General features: G+C 39.8%; 1 protein-coding gene across 4 annotated transcripts in view; it reads right to left on the reverse strand.

Moving 5' to 3' along the window:
• The window catches only part of TSC2 (TSC complex subunit 2), a 35,749-nt gene extending 19,135 nt beyond the window's left edge, over nt 1–16,614 (reverse strand). For 3 of the 4 annotated variants that reach the window (XM_026085635.1, XM_026085625.1, XM_026085614.1), the window contains exons 1-24: nt 16,439–16,614; nt 15,425–15,511; nt 14,615–14,725; nt 13,662–13,806; nt 13,416–13,533; nt 12,447–12,495; nt 11,934–12,059; nt 11,530–11,603; nt 11,050–11,176; nt 9,643–9,786; nt 9,432–9,569; nt 9,111–9,214; nt 8,245–8,326; nt 7,178–7,333; nt 6,739–6,855; nt 6,065–6,187; nt 5,613–5,719; nt 4,809–4,962; nt 3,649–3,771; nt 2,738–2,872; nt 1,903–2,092; nt 1,341–1,434; nt 908–1,010; nt 591–685 (exon numbers count right to left, since the gene is read on the reverse strand). In XM_026085635.1, the coding sequence (XP_025941420.1) occupies nt 591–685; nt 908–1,010; nt 1,341–1,434; nt 1,903–2,092; nt 2,738–2,872; nt 3,649–3,771; nt 4,809–4,962; nt 5,613–5,719; nt 6,065–6,187; nt 6,739–6,855; nt 7,178–7,333; nt 8,245–8,326; nt 9,111–9,214; nt 9,432–9,569; nt 9,643–9,786; nt 11,050–11,176; nt 11,530–11,603; nt 11,934–12,059; nt 12,447–12,495; nt 13,416–13,533; nt 13,662–13,806; nt 14,615–14,725; nt 15,425–15,511; nt 16,439–16,576 (2,840 nt within the window). In that variant the 5' untranslated portion in view covers nt 16,577–16,614. Of the gene's footprint in view, nt 1–590; nt 686–907; nt 1,011–1,340; nt 1,435–1,902; nt 2,093–2,737; nt 2,873–3,648; nt 3,772–4,808; nt 4,963–5,612; nt 5,720–6,064; nt 6,188–6,738; nt 6,856–7,177; nt 7,334–8,244; nt 8,327–9,110; nt 9,215–9,431; nt 9,570–9,642; nt 9,787–10,470; nt 10,479–11,049; nt 11,177–11,529; nt 11,604–11,933; nt 12,060–12,446; nt 12,496–13,415; nt 13,534–13,661; nt 13,807–14,614; nt 14,726–15,424; nt 15,512–16,438 lie in introns of those variants that run through there. The other variant, XM_026085643.1, reaches the window with a different exon arrangement.
• Nucleotides 16,615–17,483: the final 869 nt, after the last annotated feature.

Consider the following 17,483-nt stretch of genomic DNA (forward strand, 5'->3'; position numbering starts at 1 on the left):
AGACATCAGGGCTTTGACATACTGGTTTCAAAATTCCAAACAGGATCAGATATACAGATATTCCCACCCCATCCCTTCTGTACATTGACTTGACAGACAATACTATGGAAAAACACAGCATTGGCTCACTCAATGTATACATGTTGCTAATTATAACGATCTCTCTGGCAATCATTTAAATAGTCATTACAGGTGAATTATTAAAAGGAGTTAACACTATCAGTATGAATGTAGTCATTCCCTTCTCTCTTACTTCAGGTAGTACCATACTGACACACATCAATCTGAAAGAACTTATTTCAAAAATAAATGAACAGAAAAAATAAACCCCACACCTTACCGTAAATCTTATATAAGAGCCAGGGATATCCTCGTATGTACTATCAGACTGTCAGCTTAGTTTGATTCCAGTTTCTTGCCAGCCTAGGTGTGTCTTTTACCAATCCCTTGACCTAAAGAGGTTTACTTTGCTTGCTTAAATGCACTGTCAGATTTTGGATAACTAAACCCAGCCTTCAGAAAAACACAGGGAAGGGTGTGAGCACTAAAACAGGGAACACATGACCCTACTGGATCCGAATTCAATTTACCTTTTTGGCCTCTCATTCAGGCTTGTACTACGAGCCCTGAAACTGTCCTTCTCTGGCGTATCATCAAAGGAGAGGAGGACATTTGAGCGCAAACCCTGCCAATTCAGACAAACAGATAATGGTTTGAAAGATTAGGATTCACAGCTGAAAAACTACAATCATGGGCCAATGCCCAAGAACTCACATTTAGTTTTGAAAAAGATGTTGACAAGAAAAGAAGAATCTTTCTGGCTTCAGACAGAACCTTTATACTGCTCAAACCAGTTTTTAAGTTGTCATTTTTATTATGTGTTGTTAGATTCAGTAGTATCCATTACCTTTGTAATATAAGGGACAAAGTCCTTTCGGAAGGGAAGTCGACACCGAATGAACCACATAGCTATCACATGATGGGCGAGGCAAACAATGTACTGGTTAAACCTAAAACAGCAGAAAGATCTCCACAGAGTTTAATGCTGTAATATGAAGACTTCCTATTCCAGAATTGAACAGAGTGATTTTTCTACTAGGGAAATACACTGTTAGTTTACATAAGCTTAAAGAAAAAAAAACCTCAGAGTTCAGTTTAAACAGATATTTTGTCCAAGGTGAGCGTGGCCCTCCTTTAGCAAAAGTCTGACAATACCAGGATAAGCAACATCCCAGAAATAACCTTGACTCAAGCACTACAAAGGAAAGCATGTCTCATTCACTTCATTTTACAGTTGAGGAAGAAGAGAACAAAATTAAGTATATTAGCTATGAACTTACTTGGAAGGGTTTGTGTATGGTAGGGAGATGGCAAACACGCTAGCATACTGCTCTGCTGCAAAGTTCCTGTAAAGGTGAGGCAGCCTCGCTAGAGCTGGAACCATTCAAGAAGAAAAAAACAAACACATACACACAAAAAAAGAAACAGATGAAGTCTGAACATAAGCTATTCACTACCACAACTCAGTTTAGTCTGAATTGTTTTGTTTCTTCTAAATCATCGGCTGACATGGAAGTTAACATCATGCTGTAATTCCACGATCACACTATTTAAGTTATATGAAGCTGTTCTTCCTGCCTTGCTGCTTATATCCCATAACTGTATGACTGCACTACACAAAGCATGCCTTTTTTTCCAGTGTGTGCAACTGCCTTTAGTAGAAAAACAGTAGCAAACAAGATGATCAAACATTTATATCTTCATGATTGTGCAAGAGCAATACCAAAGAGCAAGAAACCATTAAAACGCATTGCATTTGACTAACACAATAAAAATAACCATATTCAGTCTAAAAACACATTTACAACTACAGAAGATCAAATGTAGAACATTGTAACTTACTTGAAAGAAATTCCAAGAGAGGGATTGCCATATTGGCAGTAGCAGAAATGTGCGTTAATTTAACTATTAAGACAGGAAGTGCCTTTATAATGATATCAGGCATCTCGACGCTACAGACAGAGAGTGCCACAACGCACTGGTTTGCGCAGCGGTAAATAAGACCATGTTCCAGGCAATACACTATTTCACGCTAGAAGAGTTAAAAAAWAAWAATAATAATAATAATCATGACACAGTGAAAGAAACAACCTGTGATATACTATCCCCTGACTTCAGTTAGCATTTCAGAATGCCTTGCAAGGTATCACTAYCACAAGCCTGTGTGATACACACACTTTTACCCAAAATGCACTCACACAGACACTGGAACCCTAAATAATGTTGCAGATATCCCTGTATCCTAAGCCAAAACCCTAAGAGTTTAACCTTTGACCAGGTAGAAGTTTTAGAAATCATTACTTAAGTTTCTGATCAAACCAGAGATGTATCAAACTCCTCTTTAAGAACCTTTTGTGTCTTTCTGTTCTATTTTTATTATGTTTATTTTTATATTTATCAAGGTCTTTCAGCAGAGGGTAGAGTCACTCAGGAACCTATGAGGGAGACACAGGTGTGGATGGAGAACAGTGAAACCAACTAGCCAGTTAGGGCTGCACAAAGTTAGCAAAGTATTTTGCCACCCCCTTCCACCCCCAAAACAGTAGATGCAACTTTTTGTAATAGAAGAAGAAAGTGCTACCTTGCATTTTAGAATCCTAGTTGTCCAGTATGAGAAAATTCTCTACTATACAGGCTCAGACCCTGTTCCCCCACAGCCTGTTACTTTCCCCGGTACCTGTTTAGCTTTGTCCAGATAATTATGATAAGATATTAACGCTGTCAGTACTGGAACTACAGCCAGATGCAAATCAGTGCGAGAGAAGCCTTCTGGGGTACCATGGAGCCTGTCAGTAGTCTTTTTGTCTGTGAGCTGATAAATCACACATTAAGTTAGAATACATCATGCTAAAAATACCCTCTAAAATGCAGCTGAAAGGCAGTGCCTATAGCTCCATTTTAAAACATTTTACAATTTTACTATTTACAGACGGTGTTCTACAAGCCAGACTTCTTAGAAGCACAGTTTTAGCAAAAACATTAAAAGTAATTCCCTTAACCAGTTTCGGACAAAAGTTCTCCGGGGCTCCACTTAACTCTGACAGCATCATGTAAACATAAAGACAACCTAGAGATGGTACCTCAACAGCCTTCAAAAATGCACACAGAGACAAATGCAAACACATGCTAATCTCCAAAGGGAATCTAAAGCCACATAGCCGTCCATGAAACCTGGTTTTGGATCTCTTTGGACATGAAAGAGTACACAGCTTTACAGAGCAAAGAAGCTGGAGAAAGTCTGCTATGAAGAGAGGCTTGTGAGTGCAGAACAAGATTGCTTGCTCTCACACCCATGTGTGTGAGTACATAGATATATACACACACTATATATATATATAAAACACACACTTATATAAATTGTACATGTATAGTTACACACACACACAAATATATACTATATACGTACATGTGTATACATATTCTCTCTCCCTCTCTCTGTAATTAAACATCTAAAATTACCCTCACAAAAAGAGAAGGTGAGTGAGGACTGACAAACACGCTAATCTTCAAAACATTAGATTGAAACAAAAAACTGTTAAGCAAACTAAGGATCTGGTGATTATGCATCAGTGGGGCACATGGTATTACCATGTAGCTCAGTGCAGAGGCCAGGAGGTCTATGTTACAAGGAGAGGTTAAGAACAGCACTTTATAGCGGAGGGATTCTGGTAACTTGTTGAGGACCAACTTCAACACCTTCCAGTCTGTCTCCTGGAAAGAAAGAAAGAAAACATTAAGGAGCTTTAAGGTGGAATATTTTCATATGATTTCTGTTCAGTTTGAAAGTAAGACCACTCAAACTTCAGACAATATGCCATTTTCTAGAGCAGATGTATGTCTTGCCACAGTAGCTACATAAAAAGAACTATGTTTTATCCAGCTCTAGGTGCAATACTGGCACTACAAACTGAAAGACAACTGCTATTCAGATCTGACTGAGCTCAGTCAGACAGAGCCAGAATTCAACAATCCTAACCACTAGCACAAATTAACTTCCAGAGCAAGACTCTCCCTCAGAATATGACAGTGTCCAAAACCAATATTAATGAGCAACTGACATTTACAGTTCATTAATGACTAAAAAAAAAAAAAAAAAAAAGTATCAGTTCTCATTATACTTCATAAATTTGCAGGAGAAGGGTTTCTTTTAGTTTCAACTGCCCTTTCAGAAATAGGATGACTTTTTTGATCTATGCTGGGCAAATACATTTTTGCCCTTGTCTGTTCTGAAGTAGAGTGTAATGAAAGCCTTGCTTAGTTTCTGAAGAGTTGAACTGGTGCTCCCACTGGTGGTTGGAAAGTTCCACAACTACACATAGGTTCTGCCTATGCAGGAGGAATTAAGTCTTCCTTTTSACATGCTATTTAGATACTCTGGGATGGCATTCTCTAGTCAAAATAGTATTTACCACTAAAAATTTTAAAAGTATGTAACATGTCACATTTGCCTCATTCCATCCTTTTAAAATGGAGTAAATCTCTATAGAACATCAACCAGGAAATGATCACTTAGTCACCAAGGTTTCTTAAAATATCTTGAAATATTTTCCAAAATTGGAATATCTGAAAGCCTTTTTTGTTTTTTTTAAGGATCTATGGTGAATAGATTTAAAGATACAAGTAAAGTAGCCAGCTCAAAAAGCTAAGATAACACTTAAATTCCCAATTCTTAAAGAACTGAGTTTTCCATCATTTTAAATTGACATATTTCACGTGAAGATGACAACACTCATTAAGAGTGGACATACTTGCTTCAAACATTGCAGAAGGACACCAAAGACCATTGAGTATGGCAAATGCCCTATACGAATGGTAGCATTCTGGGAAGGCACACTGGGACTTCCTGAAGGTGGAGAGAGTGTACCAGTAGGCTTTTTCTCAGAAGCCCTCTTCTCTGCTTCTCTACAACACGGAAAGGCAGAAAAAAAGAAAAATCAAGATCAGAATAGCCTATTCATGTGACCTACAATGCAACTCTATTTGGTAGCGAGTTTGACAACCAAACAACAACATAAACAGCATTTTCAATTAAAAACACCCACAAGATTGCCAAGTAGACAAAAAGAGGGAGAGCAAGGTGGTGCTGGTTTGGTCAGGACAAAGCTTTTTCTATCCAGGCCCCTACCGAATTTATTTTTCAGGTTTCTACCAAAAGAGGTATCATCGGGGTTTGTTACACAAAAAAACATCAGACCAGGCTATAAAATCAAAAGTAGCCAGATTTGTACAAATCATTGAATTAAACTTTAATGTGAAAACTGGTTTCAGGTTGGAAATTGCAAACATTTTTGTGAAGCTTTGTGAAGCAGGAACAAAAATTCCATGTCTGAGATCAAGAGCTCCGCAGACAAATGGTTTGTAAGAGCAATTCACCAATGAATGATTTGTCGCAAACCTCCTAGGCTGTAACTACAGATATGTCTAGTAGCAGATTCATCAGGATTTGGAAGACTTAGAAAAATTGGAAATTGCTACTGATGGACTATTAAACTCTTGCAAGAATGCCAAATATTTTTGAAAACAGTATTTGCTAAATACAATGAAAAACCTACACAAAATCACATAGACAATAAGGGCTGAATCTCACTGCTCCATCCTTGTTGGAAAGGCCAAGACGGTGGAGAGAGTCAGCTCGAAGCATGAGCAGGAAATCAAACACCTGCAATAGAGAAGACAGAGGAATAACTCAAAACTCAAGCCAGTGGAACACTTTCCCACCTCCAATACTCTGGCAGGTACAGACAAAGGGGTTTTTTTTGTTTTGTTTTGTTTTTTTAAGATGCTGTGACTAGTTCTATAGTGATCACTTGAAGTCATCACTTCTGGTGTTATGGTACACATGCACACTCCTATTAGCCAAGATGCATTTAACTCTACTTCTGATACAGTTCACGTTCATGTAGCTGCAAACATGGATCTAGAGAACACAGTCCCCATCTGCTACCCAAGAATCCCCAAGACAGCATGAAGCTCTCCACCTGAAAGCACGGGCTACTGCTCATACCTGCAATCTGATGCTGCTAGCAACAGCAAGGCTGTATGCATATATATAATGGCGTTGGACATGATGAATCAGCATCTCATACACCCGCATTGCATGGCTGGCAGGCAAGCTGTAGAGTTTTGTCTACAGAGGAACAGAAACACAGTCAAAAGGCAGACTGAAACCTTATTCAGAAGTGCATATCTATACCGAGAATTCAAGCACACCCAGCTGAGAGGAGCTCCTGGAAGCAAGATGAACTGATGCACCTAGACAGAATCTCTGCAGAGACTCCAGAGCAACACCGCTTGGCTTCAGAAGGGCAATGGTCAGAACAACTAACTTCGCAAGTGCTTAACCATACCTCAGGACATGTTTACCCAAACATAATAGATTTTATTACAGACTATGAACCACTCCCTTTCTCCTACAGCTTATGAACACATCTGTCCTCCACACTAACACAAAAAGGTGCTCATATTCATTGCACATTGGAAATTAAGAAAATAAAACATTTAGCAAACAAACATACAGTACCCAAAAGGAAATGAAGTCACCAAAACAAGAGTTAAATATTAAGACATGGACAAATTGGAAGGCAGAACATTTTCTAGTGAGAAAATGGTTATCTAAAAAGTCGAGTCCAGCAGAAGACTATTCTGAAGAAGACATGTTTAATGATCTGCAGCATTTACCTGAAGAATTATCAGGAGTCCAAGAACTGCTGTCTTGACATCCTCTAAAGAAGCTGAATATGATAGCAAGTCCCTCTCTTCCAGTTCTGAGGGAGATGAGAGAGAATGTGCAGCCACCTTTTAAAAAGAAAGGCAACACATATTTTAAATTTGCAACCCAGCTTTTTTTTTAATTCCATCCTAGGAGGTCAGAGAATCACGAGCCATCCTTGCTGGAAATCCTGCAAGCACTGCCAGGTAGCTTGGATGTGCACTGATAGGGTTTCTAAGCTTCCCTCCCACTCTGTATGCCAGGCCTGCATCCTGAAAAAGCCCAGTAATCTTACAATATCCTGCTGAACCAAGCAAGTGATAACATTCACGGGTTAGTCTCCTCAGTCACAGTAAGAAGATCTGACAAAAGCTGCAGTGATTAACAGTTGACCAAACTGGGCCTCACCTTTTCTATGATATCAAGCAAGCTGTTGAAGTGATGCGTGTTGCAGCCTTCAGCTAGGTCTACAAGTAGCTGAGTGGCCAGTTTTCGGACTTGATGGTCTTTATCCTCTGGAATGTGGGCCAGCTGAGAGATCACAACCAAGTTAATCAGCTCTTCCTGCAAGAGGACAGACTTTAATAAGCCTCGACATTTTGCTGTCAGTTGTTCAATGAGCATGTAAAAAGAGACAAATAGTTACAAATGAAAGAACACTGATATTCTGTTCCCCAGCTAACTGATTCCTTGATCTTTCCTCTTCAATCTAGTTAAGCATTTTTGTATGTCATGCCTCCAAATATTTATGACTCCTATTGAACTTGGATTTAATGTTTTGGTTTTCATCTATCCTACAGACTTTAAAGACCAGGCTCGGATAGACTGTTCGCAAGGCATTTCTAAGCCTTTTTTTTCTTGAGAGAGGCAGAAAACATGAGACTGCAACATGTTTTCAGAAGTCTTCAAGGAACCAAGAAGCACCTCTGCCATCTCCCGTCATCTGGCACATGCTGGGTACAGTCCAAGGAGCTGAAGACACCCCCCAGAGCTCATGAGCAACTCCTCTCTCAGGCAGCTTCCATCTTGGATTGCAGTTAAACTGGAAGCACCAAGACAAGTCAAGCTGCTCATTTCAGACTGTGCTCTGACCTCATATTTTTACAAACAAAGCTTTTAAAGAAACTTTGCACCTCACCCCAACTTTCTATTCTTCTAAAACAAAAAATGTATATGGAATTAATGATCTTAAACCAGGGAAGGGAATACACAGCAAGGCATGTCATCAAAGCATTTTACAGGACCTCCCACTACAGGTACCACGCACCTTTACCAACTAAGGACAACTAAAAGGCAAACCATTCTACAAAAATCCCATAGTAACTTTGTTGTATGCAACATTTAAAGCACAGTTTGGTGCATTCTTCAAGTGCGCCAGAGAAGACTTGAAGCACACTATAAAACAAGCTCCACCAAAGCCTTTCCTACACACTTAAGATCTCACATGTAATCATCAGAAACAGATCAATACACACCTCATAGAACTGTCTGTTAATACTCAGGACAAAGGACAAAACATCCAGAACCTTAATACGAACAGCACTACGACTTTCATTCCTAAAATGGGAAAAGCAAATTCAAGATGAATAAAATAAAGTTGCTGTTACTGGGGGGGAGAAGAAGAGGAAAGGAAAATTTAAGTAAACTAAGAAACTTCTTTTGAGATAGAACAGCAATCATTAGAAAGCAGCTGAGTCTTCAGTTATTGGCCCTACATATGAAATCAGATTCAAGAAAAATTGAAAACTCGAACCCCAATAAAACTTTTACTACTACTAAAAACCTGTAACTGCAGTTCTTCCACTTCCACTCCAAACCAGGAAGCACATGTCAGCAGAAGAACTGTTCTGGTCAGCAAACTTAAAATCAAGCATACAGCACAGAGGAAGAATTGCTCTTCAGCAACATTTCACAGATGAGACAAAGTCTTTTACTGATGTATGTTGATATTGTATGTTGTAGCACAAGAATAATTTTTAGGAGTGACAATTAAAAAACAGATATWATTTTAATATTGTGTAACCAGGTGCAGTCCTGATGCTTAATAGGAAAGTCTTGTTTGGTGTCAGAAGTGCAAGATGTACAATGGAGTATGTAACAGCCTAAGTTAACTAGAACAGTACCATCCAATGGAAATAAAGAAAAAAAGGAAGGATAAATAATTCTGTGGAAATTTTTCTTCTCTTAAACAAAATCCTTTCATATACTGTGCCCTAGAACTACCATACTTCTTAACAGTCATTAATAAAATTAGAACTTCAGAAAATAAAATGATTTAACATGGAAAGGTGGTAAGAAACATTTGAAAGGGCCTTGTGTTCACAAAGTTATGATTTCTTACCTGAAGAATCTCTCCATTAACATCTGCAGGTTGTGAATCCAGCCATCTTTGGCAGGATGAATGGACTGAGCTCTGTATGTTATCAAGTTTAATACAGAAGATTCCTTTTATGGAAAGATTAAGAAATGTTTTTAGTGTATAAGCAAATACAATATAGCCATTTCTTTCCCCTCCCTCTGAAGCCAAGGCTCATAAGATGGTAAATCTTTGCTTTGGTTTTCTAAATACCTGCTATTTTAGGACTCCCAACTTTAAATTGTACTAGGTAACAAAACAGCTGCAACTGGCAATAAAGGACAAAGATAATAAGGAAAGTCTTACCGGCCTCTGATCAGCACATCTTTCCACCAGCTCAAAAAATCTCTCTTCTGAGCCATGAAATTCATTCTGGTCACAGAGTTCTTCTACTGTAGTCAAAAGATCATGTACAATGGACTTAAGTTCTTGGCTCTCTAGACTCTGAAACGGAGACAGAAACATTTACAACAAGGTCTTTTGACTGAAAGAACATCAAGATAGGCTCAACACTCACCTGTAGCTGTTGGAGTAATCGCTCCATGATGTCCAAAAGGATATCCCATGTTACAGCTTGCAGCTCCTTCCCATACTTCTTTATTAGACGTGTTATGGACAGAACTATCTCATAAGATACAACTGCATTGGGACATGTCATAGCCTGGAACACAAGGTGCTTCAGTCAATTAACAATYGGAAAGCAGTCGTCAGAAACCCTCTTGAATTCAAATGAAACTTATCTTATTTATTAGGAAGTTAGCGGGAGATCCAAGTCTATACACAAAGACCAAAGCAAAGAACCATTTTACAAAGTGCAGTTACGCACTGCTGCAAGCAGCTGTAGATCAGATGTCAAATATAGTCCCCTTTTAAAGGGCAGGCACGTGGGGTTAAAGCTAGTATTTCCTGCTTGATGCACTTGGATGAGAAAATCTTAAGAGAGCCCTGAGGCTGTTCCTGAAAACACAAGACTACACTAGCTACAGAATTCTATGCAGATCAAACCTTAAAAATCAAATCACAGGTGAAACTTATTATTATCTTTCTTTCCCAGATATTATAACCCAGAGATGAAAGGCATGGTAGGACGGGCATAGAAGGAATTAAGTCTTCTTTCTGTTGTTGCTGTAATCAACTTCTGCTTCATTACTTACAGATCAAGCTCAGCCTTGTCTTTCCCTAAAGAGAGGTTGTAAAGATCAGGATCCCTCTGCTAACATCACACTAAGCAAATAACAAGTATCCTGGATGAGGGCATAAAACTATAGTACAACTTCTGGCAATACCTTCTTTCTGCTCAGACACTGAAACTCTCTTCTAAGTAACTGCAGTGCTAAGCACTTACCAAGTAACCTGGAAGAGAACATAAAATTATAGTACAACTACTGGCAATAATTTCTTTCTGGTCAGATACTGAAACTCTCCTCTACATAACTGCAGTTTCCCTTAAACATATGCATGTGAAAACAACCTCTGAAATCTTAAGTCTCTAAAGTCTCCATTTAAAACTGGATTTAATTAACAAATTTGTTTTCTTAATAAAAGTCAGCTCTGTTCTTTCAGAGTCAGATTCTTTCCCTCACATTTGTGTACTACACACTAGAAACAGAGGTTTTCTCTCAATTATTTTTTAAAGCTAATGCATCCACAATACAGATATTTTATTTAGAGAGAGAGAGAGAAAAAAAAAAGGAGATTTTACTATTTGGCCAATAAAGATATTCCACAAGGAAGCCTTAGTTCTAAACTTAAACCTTCAGTTGTTTCATTGTTTTTCCCTATGCTTCACCCAGCATATCCAACTGCTGTCTTTTGTCTTTCAGGCAGACGAAGATCTCTTTGGTGTAGGGGGCCACCTTTTTGCTATAGATTTGTACAGGTCCAAATCTATACCTGATCAAGATCCTCCAACATCCAATCCTACCTTGAGAAATGAAGGCAGCACTGATGTTGGGGAATTCTTGAGTGAATTGAGTCGATGAGCACCCCAGAGGGCCATCCCAACAAAGAACACAGCTCCTCTCAGCAGTGCTGCATCTGCCATGTAAGCTCTAAGAGTAGATGGAAAGAAAGTCTTAGATTACACTAAGGATATTTTAGCACAAAAGACTCAATAGAAATATGCACTGTCACAACAAGAATTGCCAGCTGTTATATATCATGGCATTGCAGAGCAATTTACGAACATTAAAAGTACAAAACCACTTAGTATGACTTTATTTTTAAAGGAAGGAAAATTAAATACAGAAAAGCTCAAAAAAGGAGCAGTTCAGCAGCATACCTAGGGAGAGAATTCCCTCCTAAGCACCAGAACTTTCAGCCTGCTCTTCTGAAGTCAGTGACTATCTATTTCGACAGGACCTGTACTGAGTTCCTTGGGTTTTATTAGATACTGCTTCCTTACCTGTCTTCCATGATCCTGCACATGTTGTAGATAGCACTGTGTCCCAAATGGGTTCCCAAAAGGTTGCGCATAAGCTGCAAATTCAAAGAGAACACTTTAATAGTTAAAACACTCGTTAGCTTAAATATGCAGTCAGCTGGCCAACCATGCCTGCCTATGGTAAAGTAAATGTGCCCAGCCATTTCCACGCCACAACAGAAAAAGTAGCCTGTCAACAGCAGCTGAGAGAAAAGTATGGGTAAACTGCATGGAAATGTACTCATCCTTTAAATACTTGAAACAATGATTAATTTATTCTTAAAACCAAACAAATCTATGGCAAATGTTCACAGACACATCTGACACTATTTCTGAGGCTGAAACAGTGACCTCAGCAAAAAACAAAGCTACAAGAAAGTTCTGACCTTCCAGCATGGCTCACAGAGTTCCTTCACATTGATGGTACGGCACAAAGTGATGATAAATACTGGCAGGTTCGCTGATGGTAGACAATTATAGCAAACTACTGCATCAAGGACTTGCAAGGAAATCTTTGGGAAAGTGAAAGACAAAATGATTATACACTTCCCTTGGAACAAAGCAGGTGAAACACTAACCTGACATACCCAGGAAATTTTCTAGAAGTCAAAGGGGATACAAACATGGGGTTTTTTAAATCATTGTAGGATGGAAAGCAAAACATGAAAAGCAATGTTAAAAACCGATTCCCTTATCAAATTTAGCCATGTTCCATTTGTTTTAGAACTAAATTACTATTTGCGTAAGAGACACAATGGCTCACAAAACATTGCACTAACGCCTTCGTAAAACAGGGACAAACTGAGATGAGAGTTCGATCATCTCATTTTGTTTGTAACAGGTATAGTTTCAAAGAACTTCAGAAAACTCTAAAGTACTAAGAGACTCAAATTACTGACCTCTATGTCCACAGATGATGATGTCTGAATGCACAACAGGCATATCTTGCTGTTAGGAAAGAACATTTATAATTGTTTGCTTAATAATATTTTAAGCAAATTACAAACAAGATATAAGACAACTAAATTAGCATGTTATTTTTCTTATCATTCCCTTACTATGGCTTTGTTGATAATATTCCTAGGGACATCAAATACTACAACCTCTTTTATAAACAGTTACCTTAAATTCGCACTTAAATGATGTCTCAGTATACCTATGTTAATAGAATAACAGACAGCTATCCTTTGCGAGACTAACCAGTGCAGTCAGATTCATCACACAGAATAGGGAAAGTATGAACAATTAAACTAAAAGAGATTGGAACATTGTAAGAACTGAGAAATTTTTTTCCAGTGATCATCTCTCTACTTATGACTAGGTTTGGGGAATATCTTGGCCCAAAGCTCTTCAGAGCTCTCCTCCAGAAAAAACAAACAAGCATGACACTGGAGGGGCCAATTCTATGCCAGATCTGACTGACTTTCCAGAAACAAGGTTCTCTTTTTGTTATTCCTGCTTTTTCAGTTTTGGATTTAGAGAGCAAGAGGGGATTTTTTTGCCTCAGGATAAGCATCATTCACTTACAGAGATGACAAAACCTGAATTTTAAACTTCTTTTCACTCTGGCCGTGCCATTTTCATTTAGATCACAGATCTAAGCAGGCTCTAAATTTGGCTGCCCATTCGGAAGTCAGTTCACTGTTACAGAAACAGCAAACAAACAAAAAACAAAATCTTGTTTCTTCATCTGTGGTTATTAAAACAGCCAGCAGTAGTAAAAATCACACATTTGTAGAAAAGTCAGGTATGATCTGAAACGCAAGAGATCCAGATCAGTTGAAAAAGATTCCACTTATCTCTATACTGATCTGCAACTGTGCACTGCAATTTACCAAGAATAAGAATGTAGGAGTTTAAGAACTTACTGGACCATGTCAGCTACATAGTCTTCGAGATAGCAGCTGTTGAATTTCACCAGGTTCACTAAAACCAGAAGGAATTCAGAAGACAAACCAACATCCATCCACTGCAGTACAAAGTCAGCTAAAGAAGGAAACAAAGTTGTTACAATATGCTTTATATCCAGAAGTGTTGTCACTGCTCGTTTCTATTATCAATGAAAGCCTGTCTCCTGACTTATTAAGATCAAGAGGGGTAGAGTCAATACGCACCCAATTCTTCTTCCAAGTAGGTTATGTATCGTCCATTCTCTGTGAGAGCCTTGAACACTTCAAGTCGTTCATGTAAGTCTTCATTGGATGGATAGTCCTTAATCACCTTAAAAAAGTGTGCTCTGAGGATCCCTAATCTCTCACCCTTTAAAAAAAGGCAAATAACTGTGTCACTAACAATAAAGGCCTAGACCTAATCAACACCTGCAACAGTAATCTTCATGCTTGAAATTCTTTTTCCTATAAGTTGTGAAAGTCTCCTGAAAGTACCTCCACTTCTACTGGCTACTGACACTGGCTCAGCTCTTCTCCATCAGTTATAATGTTTGTTTACCAGCACTCAAGGCTCAAGGCATTTTGTCCAACATCACACAGACAGCCCCCAATACACAAAGGAATCCATGGGAAATGCGACAAAGATATTACCAGGAGAGCATTAAAAAAGAAAAAAAAAACAAAAACAAAAAACCCCACCAGAATGGATGCCTACTCTTTCCCTGTGCATCTGTCTCTGTTTGCAGGATCCTGGGAAGGAGGACCTTGATCCGCTACACTGTTATGTTTGAATAGCACATTATGAAATCTTAAGAATTCATAGCTTGCTTAACTTGGCCAGGCTGGGAAAGTATTACACACAGAACTTCTTGCACACTTGACATACTGAAACATCAAAAAGAGCTGCAGAGTGGGACTGATGCATCTGGGCAAGGATCATACAAAATTTACTGTGCTAGACCTGAATTTAAACCCAAAGCATTCCCGGACCCCCCGAAAAAAAAAGTTTGTCTTGCGCTAAGACTTAAGTTAAATGCTGCCTTGTCCCATTTACTCAGCACAACCAAAATAAGAAACATGGAAAGTTGTAGAAAAGAGGAAGCCAAAACTTTTCACATTTGTACTCTGCGCAAACCCAGTTTAAGAGTGGTATTTCTTCTACAGTTTGTTTTTTTCACCTGTCCTTGAATTATTGACTTTAGCAGATGAAGAACAGCATGTCTGGCTTCAACTGGGCGTTCTGGCTGCAGCATATCAGCTACCACTTTCCATATTGCTTCCACTGCATGCTGAAAACAAATGTAGGAGACAGTCAGCAGTAGGAAAGCCAGGCTGCTTCTGGAATTTTTACCCAGTCAGTCATTAATTATGGCAAGTTAATGAACAAGATCTCCAGAGATTTTATGTTCAGAGTTCTTTTCTGAGGGATACTCCCACCTGAGCTGTCACAGTCTCAGATGAACCATGCATGACATACCAAATCCTGGCCGATGCCACAACTCGCACCCCCATAACTGAAGTTCTTCATTCACGCACTTACTTCAGTGCGAACACAATCTCATTTAAAGCTTGAGACAGAAATACTTGTGTAGAAAACTTCACCCAGGTACAAGGTGATTTTAAAACCCATTTAAAGTTGCTTATTCACAGGTCGGAAGGTGCTAGTGAACACCACCTCTACAGGAGTAAAATCATCTCCTATGAACCATCCAGAACAGGCCTGAATATTCACAGCGTTCTCCTTCTGTTTAGTTCAGGAAGCCTGTCAGCTACGTCCTCTCTGCTCCACAGCTGATATATTGGACAAGAGCAATTTCTTTGGCACATGGGCCATCCTTTTATAGGTTTGGACTGCACAGAATGCAGCTTCTTGGATCACAACTTTTAAGAGGCAGCCTGAACTATATGAGCCTCTTAAGACAAGCCAAGAGCTGTTGCTTAAAACCATTCTAATCCTCCAAATATTCATTGAACACTTTAAAACTTACCTCTTCAATTTTTTTGGTTTTTGCCACTTCACAAATTTGGCTGATTGCGCGTATCCTATTACTTAATCCACATTCTATGCTCAGTTCCTGGAAAGAAATGTAGAAATAAACTAATACTTTATCTTATTAGAAACGCTTTTACCTATTTCTCAAAGGGGATCATGAGTCACTGAAAAATTAACTACGTGTTTGTCCAAAATGATCTAACTATTATTTATCACTGGAGCTGTTCAGGAATTTCTCAGAAAAACTTTTTTCCCATCAGCAAATGATTTGTCAAACCTAGAACTTCCACAGAACTGGAGTCAAGCAGCTTTTCACATCCAGGACAGAAATTCTGTTCAGAGAAAATCTCATTTTCTTCAGAAAAACTAGTAACTCACTGGCTGTGGCACTTGCCCAGCACACGTGAGAGAGACAGACAAAGGAGGGACTTAAATCTGGCTCTCTAGCTTTCCAGAATGAGTATGGGGCTCCTCCAGCACAGACAGGAAGGGATTCTTGTCTCTTTCTCCCTGTCATGTTTTTTCCTCCCTGTGTGCAAACTACTCTGTTTACAGACTTGCTGGACCAATTACTGGAATAAATTTTTTTCATAAAACCATGACTTTTCCATAAAATAGAAACACTGTTTCCAACTTGCCCCAACAGCCACCACAAAGACTTCATTCAGCAAGCTCAGACTATAAAAACAGAGCAAAGGAACACACGCTCTGAGGAAACACCCTGCACCCCCATGGAACAGAGGACAATACCATCCCATCAAATATCTCAGAGCTATTCAAACACTGAATAATCAGAATGCAGCATCTTCCCTTCACAGCACCTAAGTGTTACATCCATTTTACTAGGGAATGAATTGAGCAGTAAGGTAAATTAATAGCAAGTTCAGAGACGGAATGAATGCAAAACAGAAAGGAAAGAGCAAGTCCTCCTTCCAGCCGTGGTAGTCCCTCCCTCCCTCCGCAGGTACAAACACACCATCCCCAGCTTTACTACAATCGCTTCCCACACCTTGAGAATTTCCGCAGTGATGACAAACTCTGTCTGCTTTCCCTCTGATGAYTTTGAACTTCCCCGGGATGTTCCCAGCCCCAAGAGATTCTTAAACTTCTCTTTCAGTCCAGAATCCTTGCTTTGCGGCTTTGCCATTGCTGACAAGAAAGCACTGCGGAGCCCCTGCAAACACAGAACAGTTACTGTTTAGGGAGGCCCAGGCAGAACTTTTAGGCAGAAAAACACTAGTAACAGCCTTCACGATGTGGTGTTTACAAATAGCTCTGTTGTTTCAAGCCATGTCAAAGATGGGAGAAGCCTGACATTGAGGATGAAACAGTGAATGTGCAAGTAGCCTGCATTTCTCCTGCCTTTAGTGACCGCTTCCTGGAACTAGCCAGGGAATTTTAAAAATTGGATAAGCATTTTCTATAAGCTTTGTATGCCCAGCACCACCAGAGCCTGCACAGAGCAATCACCATTTTAAAACTGCTAAGCCGATTTGTAAAATATACATGTGCACAGATACATACACTTTTTGGGGGTATGAACTAAAACGTTTGTTCCATAGACAGCCACACAGCGCTGTGAAACGAATGTTGAAAGCAGCTACAAGTGAGAAGATGGCTAATGAACACAAGCGTTCGAGCATCCAAATGCATCAGGTCAGCGTGAAAGAGGGGGAGCAAGAACAAGCGCATCCATTACAACAGAAAAGCGTTAGTAGCAACATCCTCTGGAAACTCCCCCGCAGCCCAACGTTAAGCTGGAGCGAGCAGAACGCYGCTACAGAAAGACAGCGAGGAGGCCGCTGCAGAGCAGCGCACCTGGTGCGGGGAGGACACCAGCGCTGTCCCTGCCAGCCCTGATGCCCCAGCCGTCACGGTCCTCCGGAGCAGGCTTTGCTGCGCAGGAGCCCCCCTGCCCACACGCGAGCTGTCACGGGGAGGCCCCACGCAGCGCCCCGCAGGCCCAGCGCCCCGCTCTGAGCGCGCTTTTCCACACAACCCTGCAGCCTGGTGAAGCCCTGCGCTGCTCAGGGACATGGCACAGCCTCCCCCCC

The sequence above is a fragment of the Apteryx rowi genome, unplaced genomic scaffold, assembly GCF_003343035.1.
Source record: "Apteryx rowi isolate R43461 unplaced genomic scaffold, aptRow1 scaffold_119, whole genome shotgun sequence".
Lineage (NCBI taxonomy): Eukaryota > Metazoa > Chordata > Aves > Apterygiformes > Apterygidae > Apteryx > Apteryx rowi.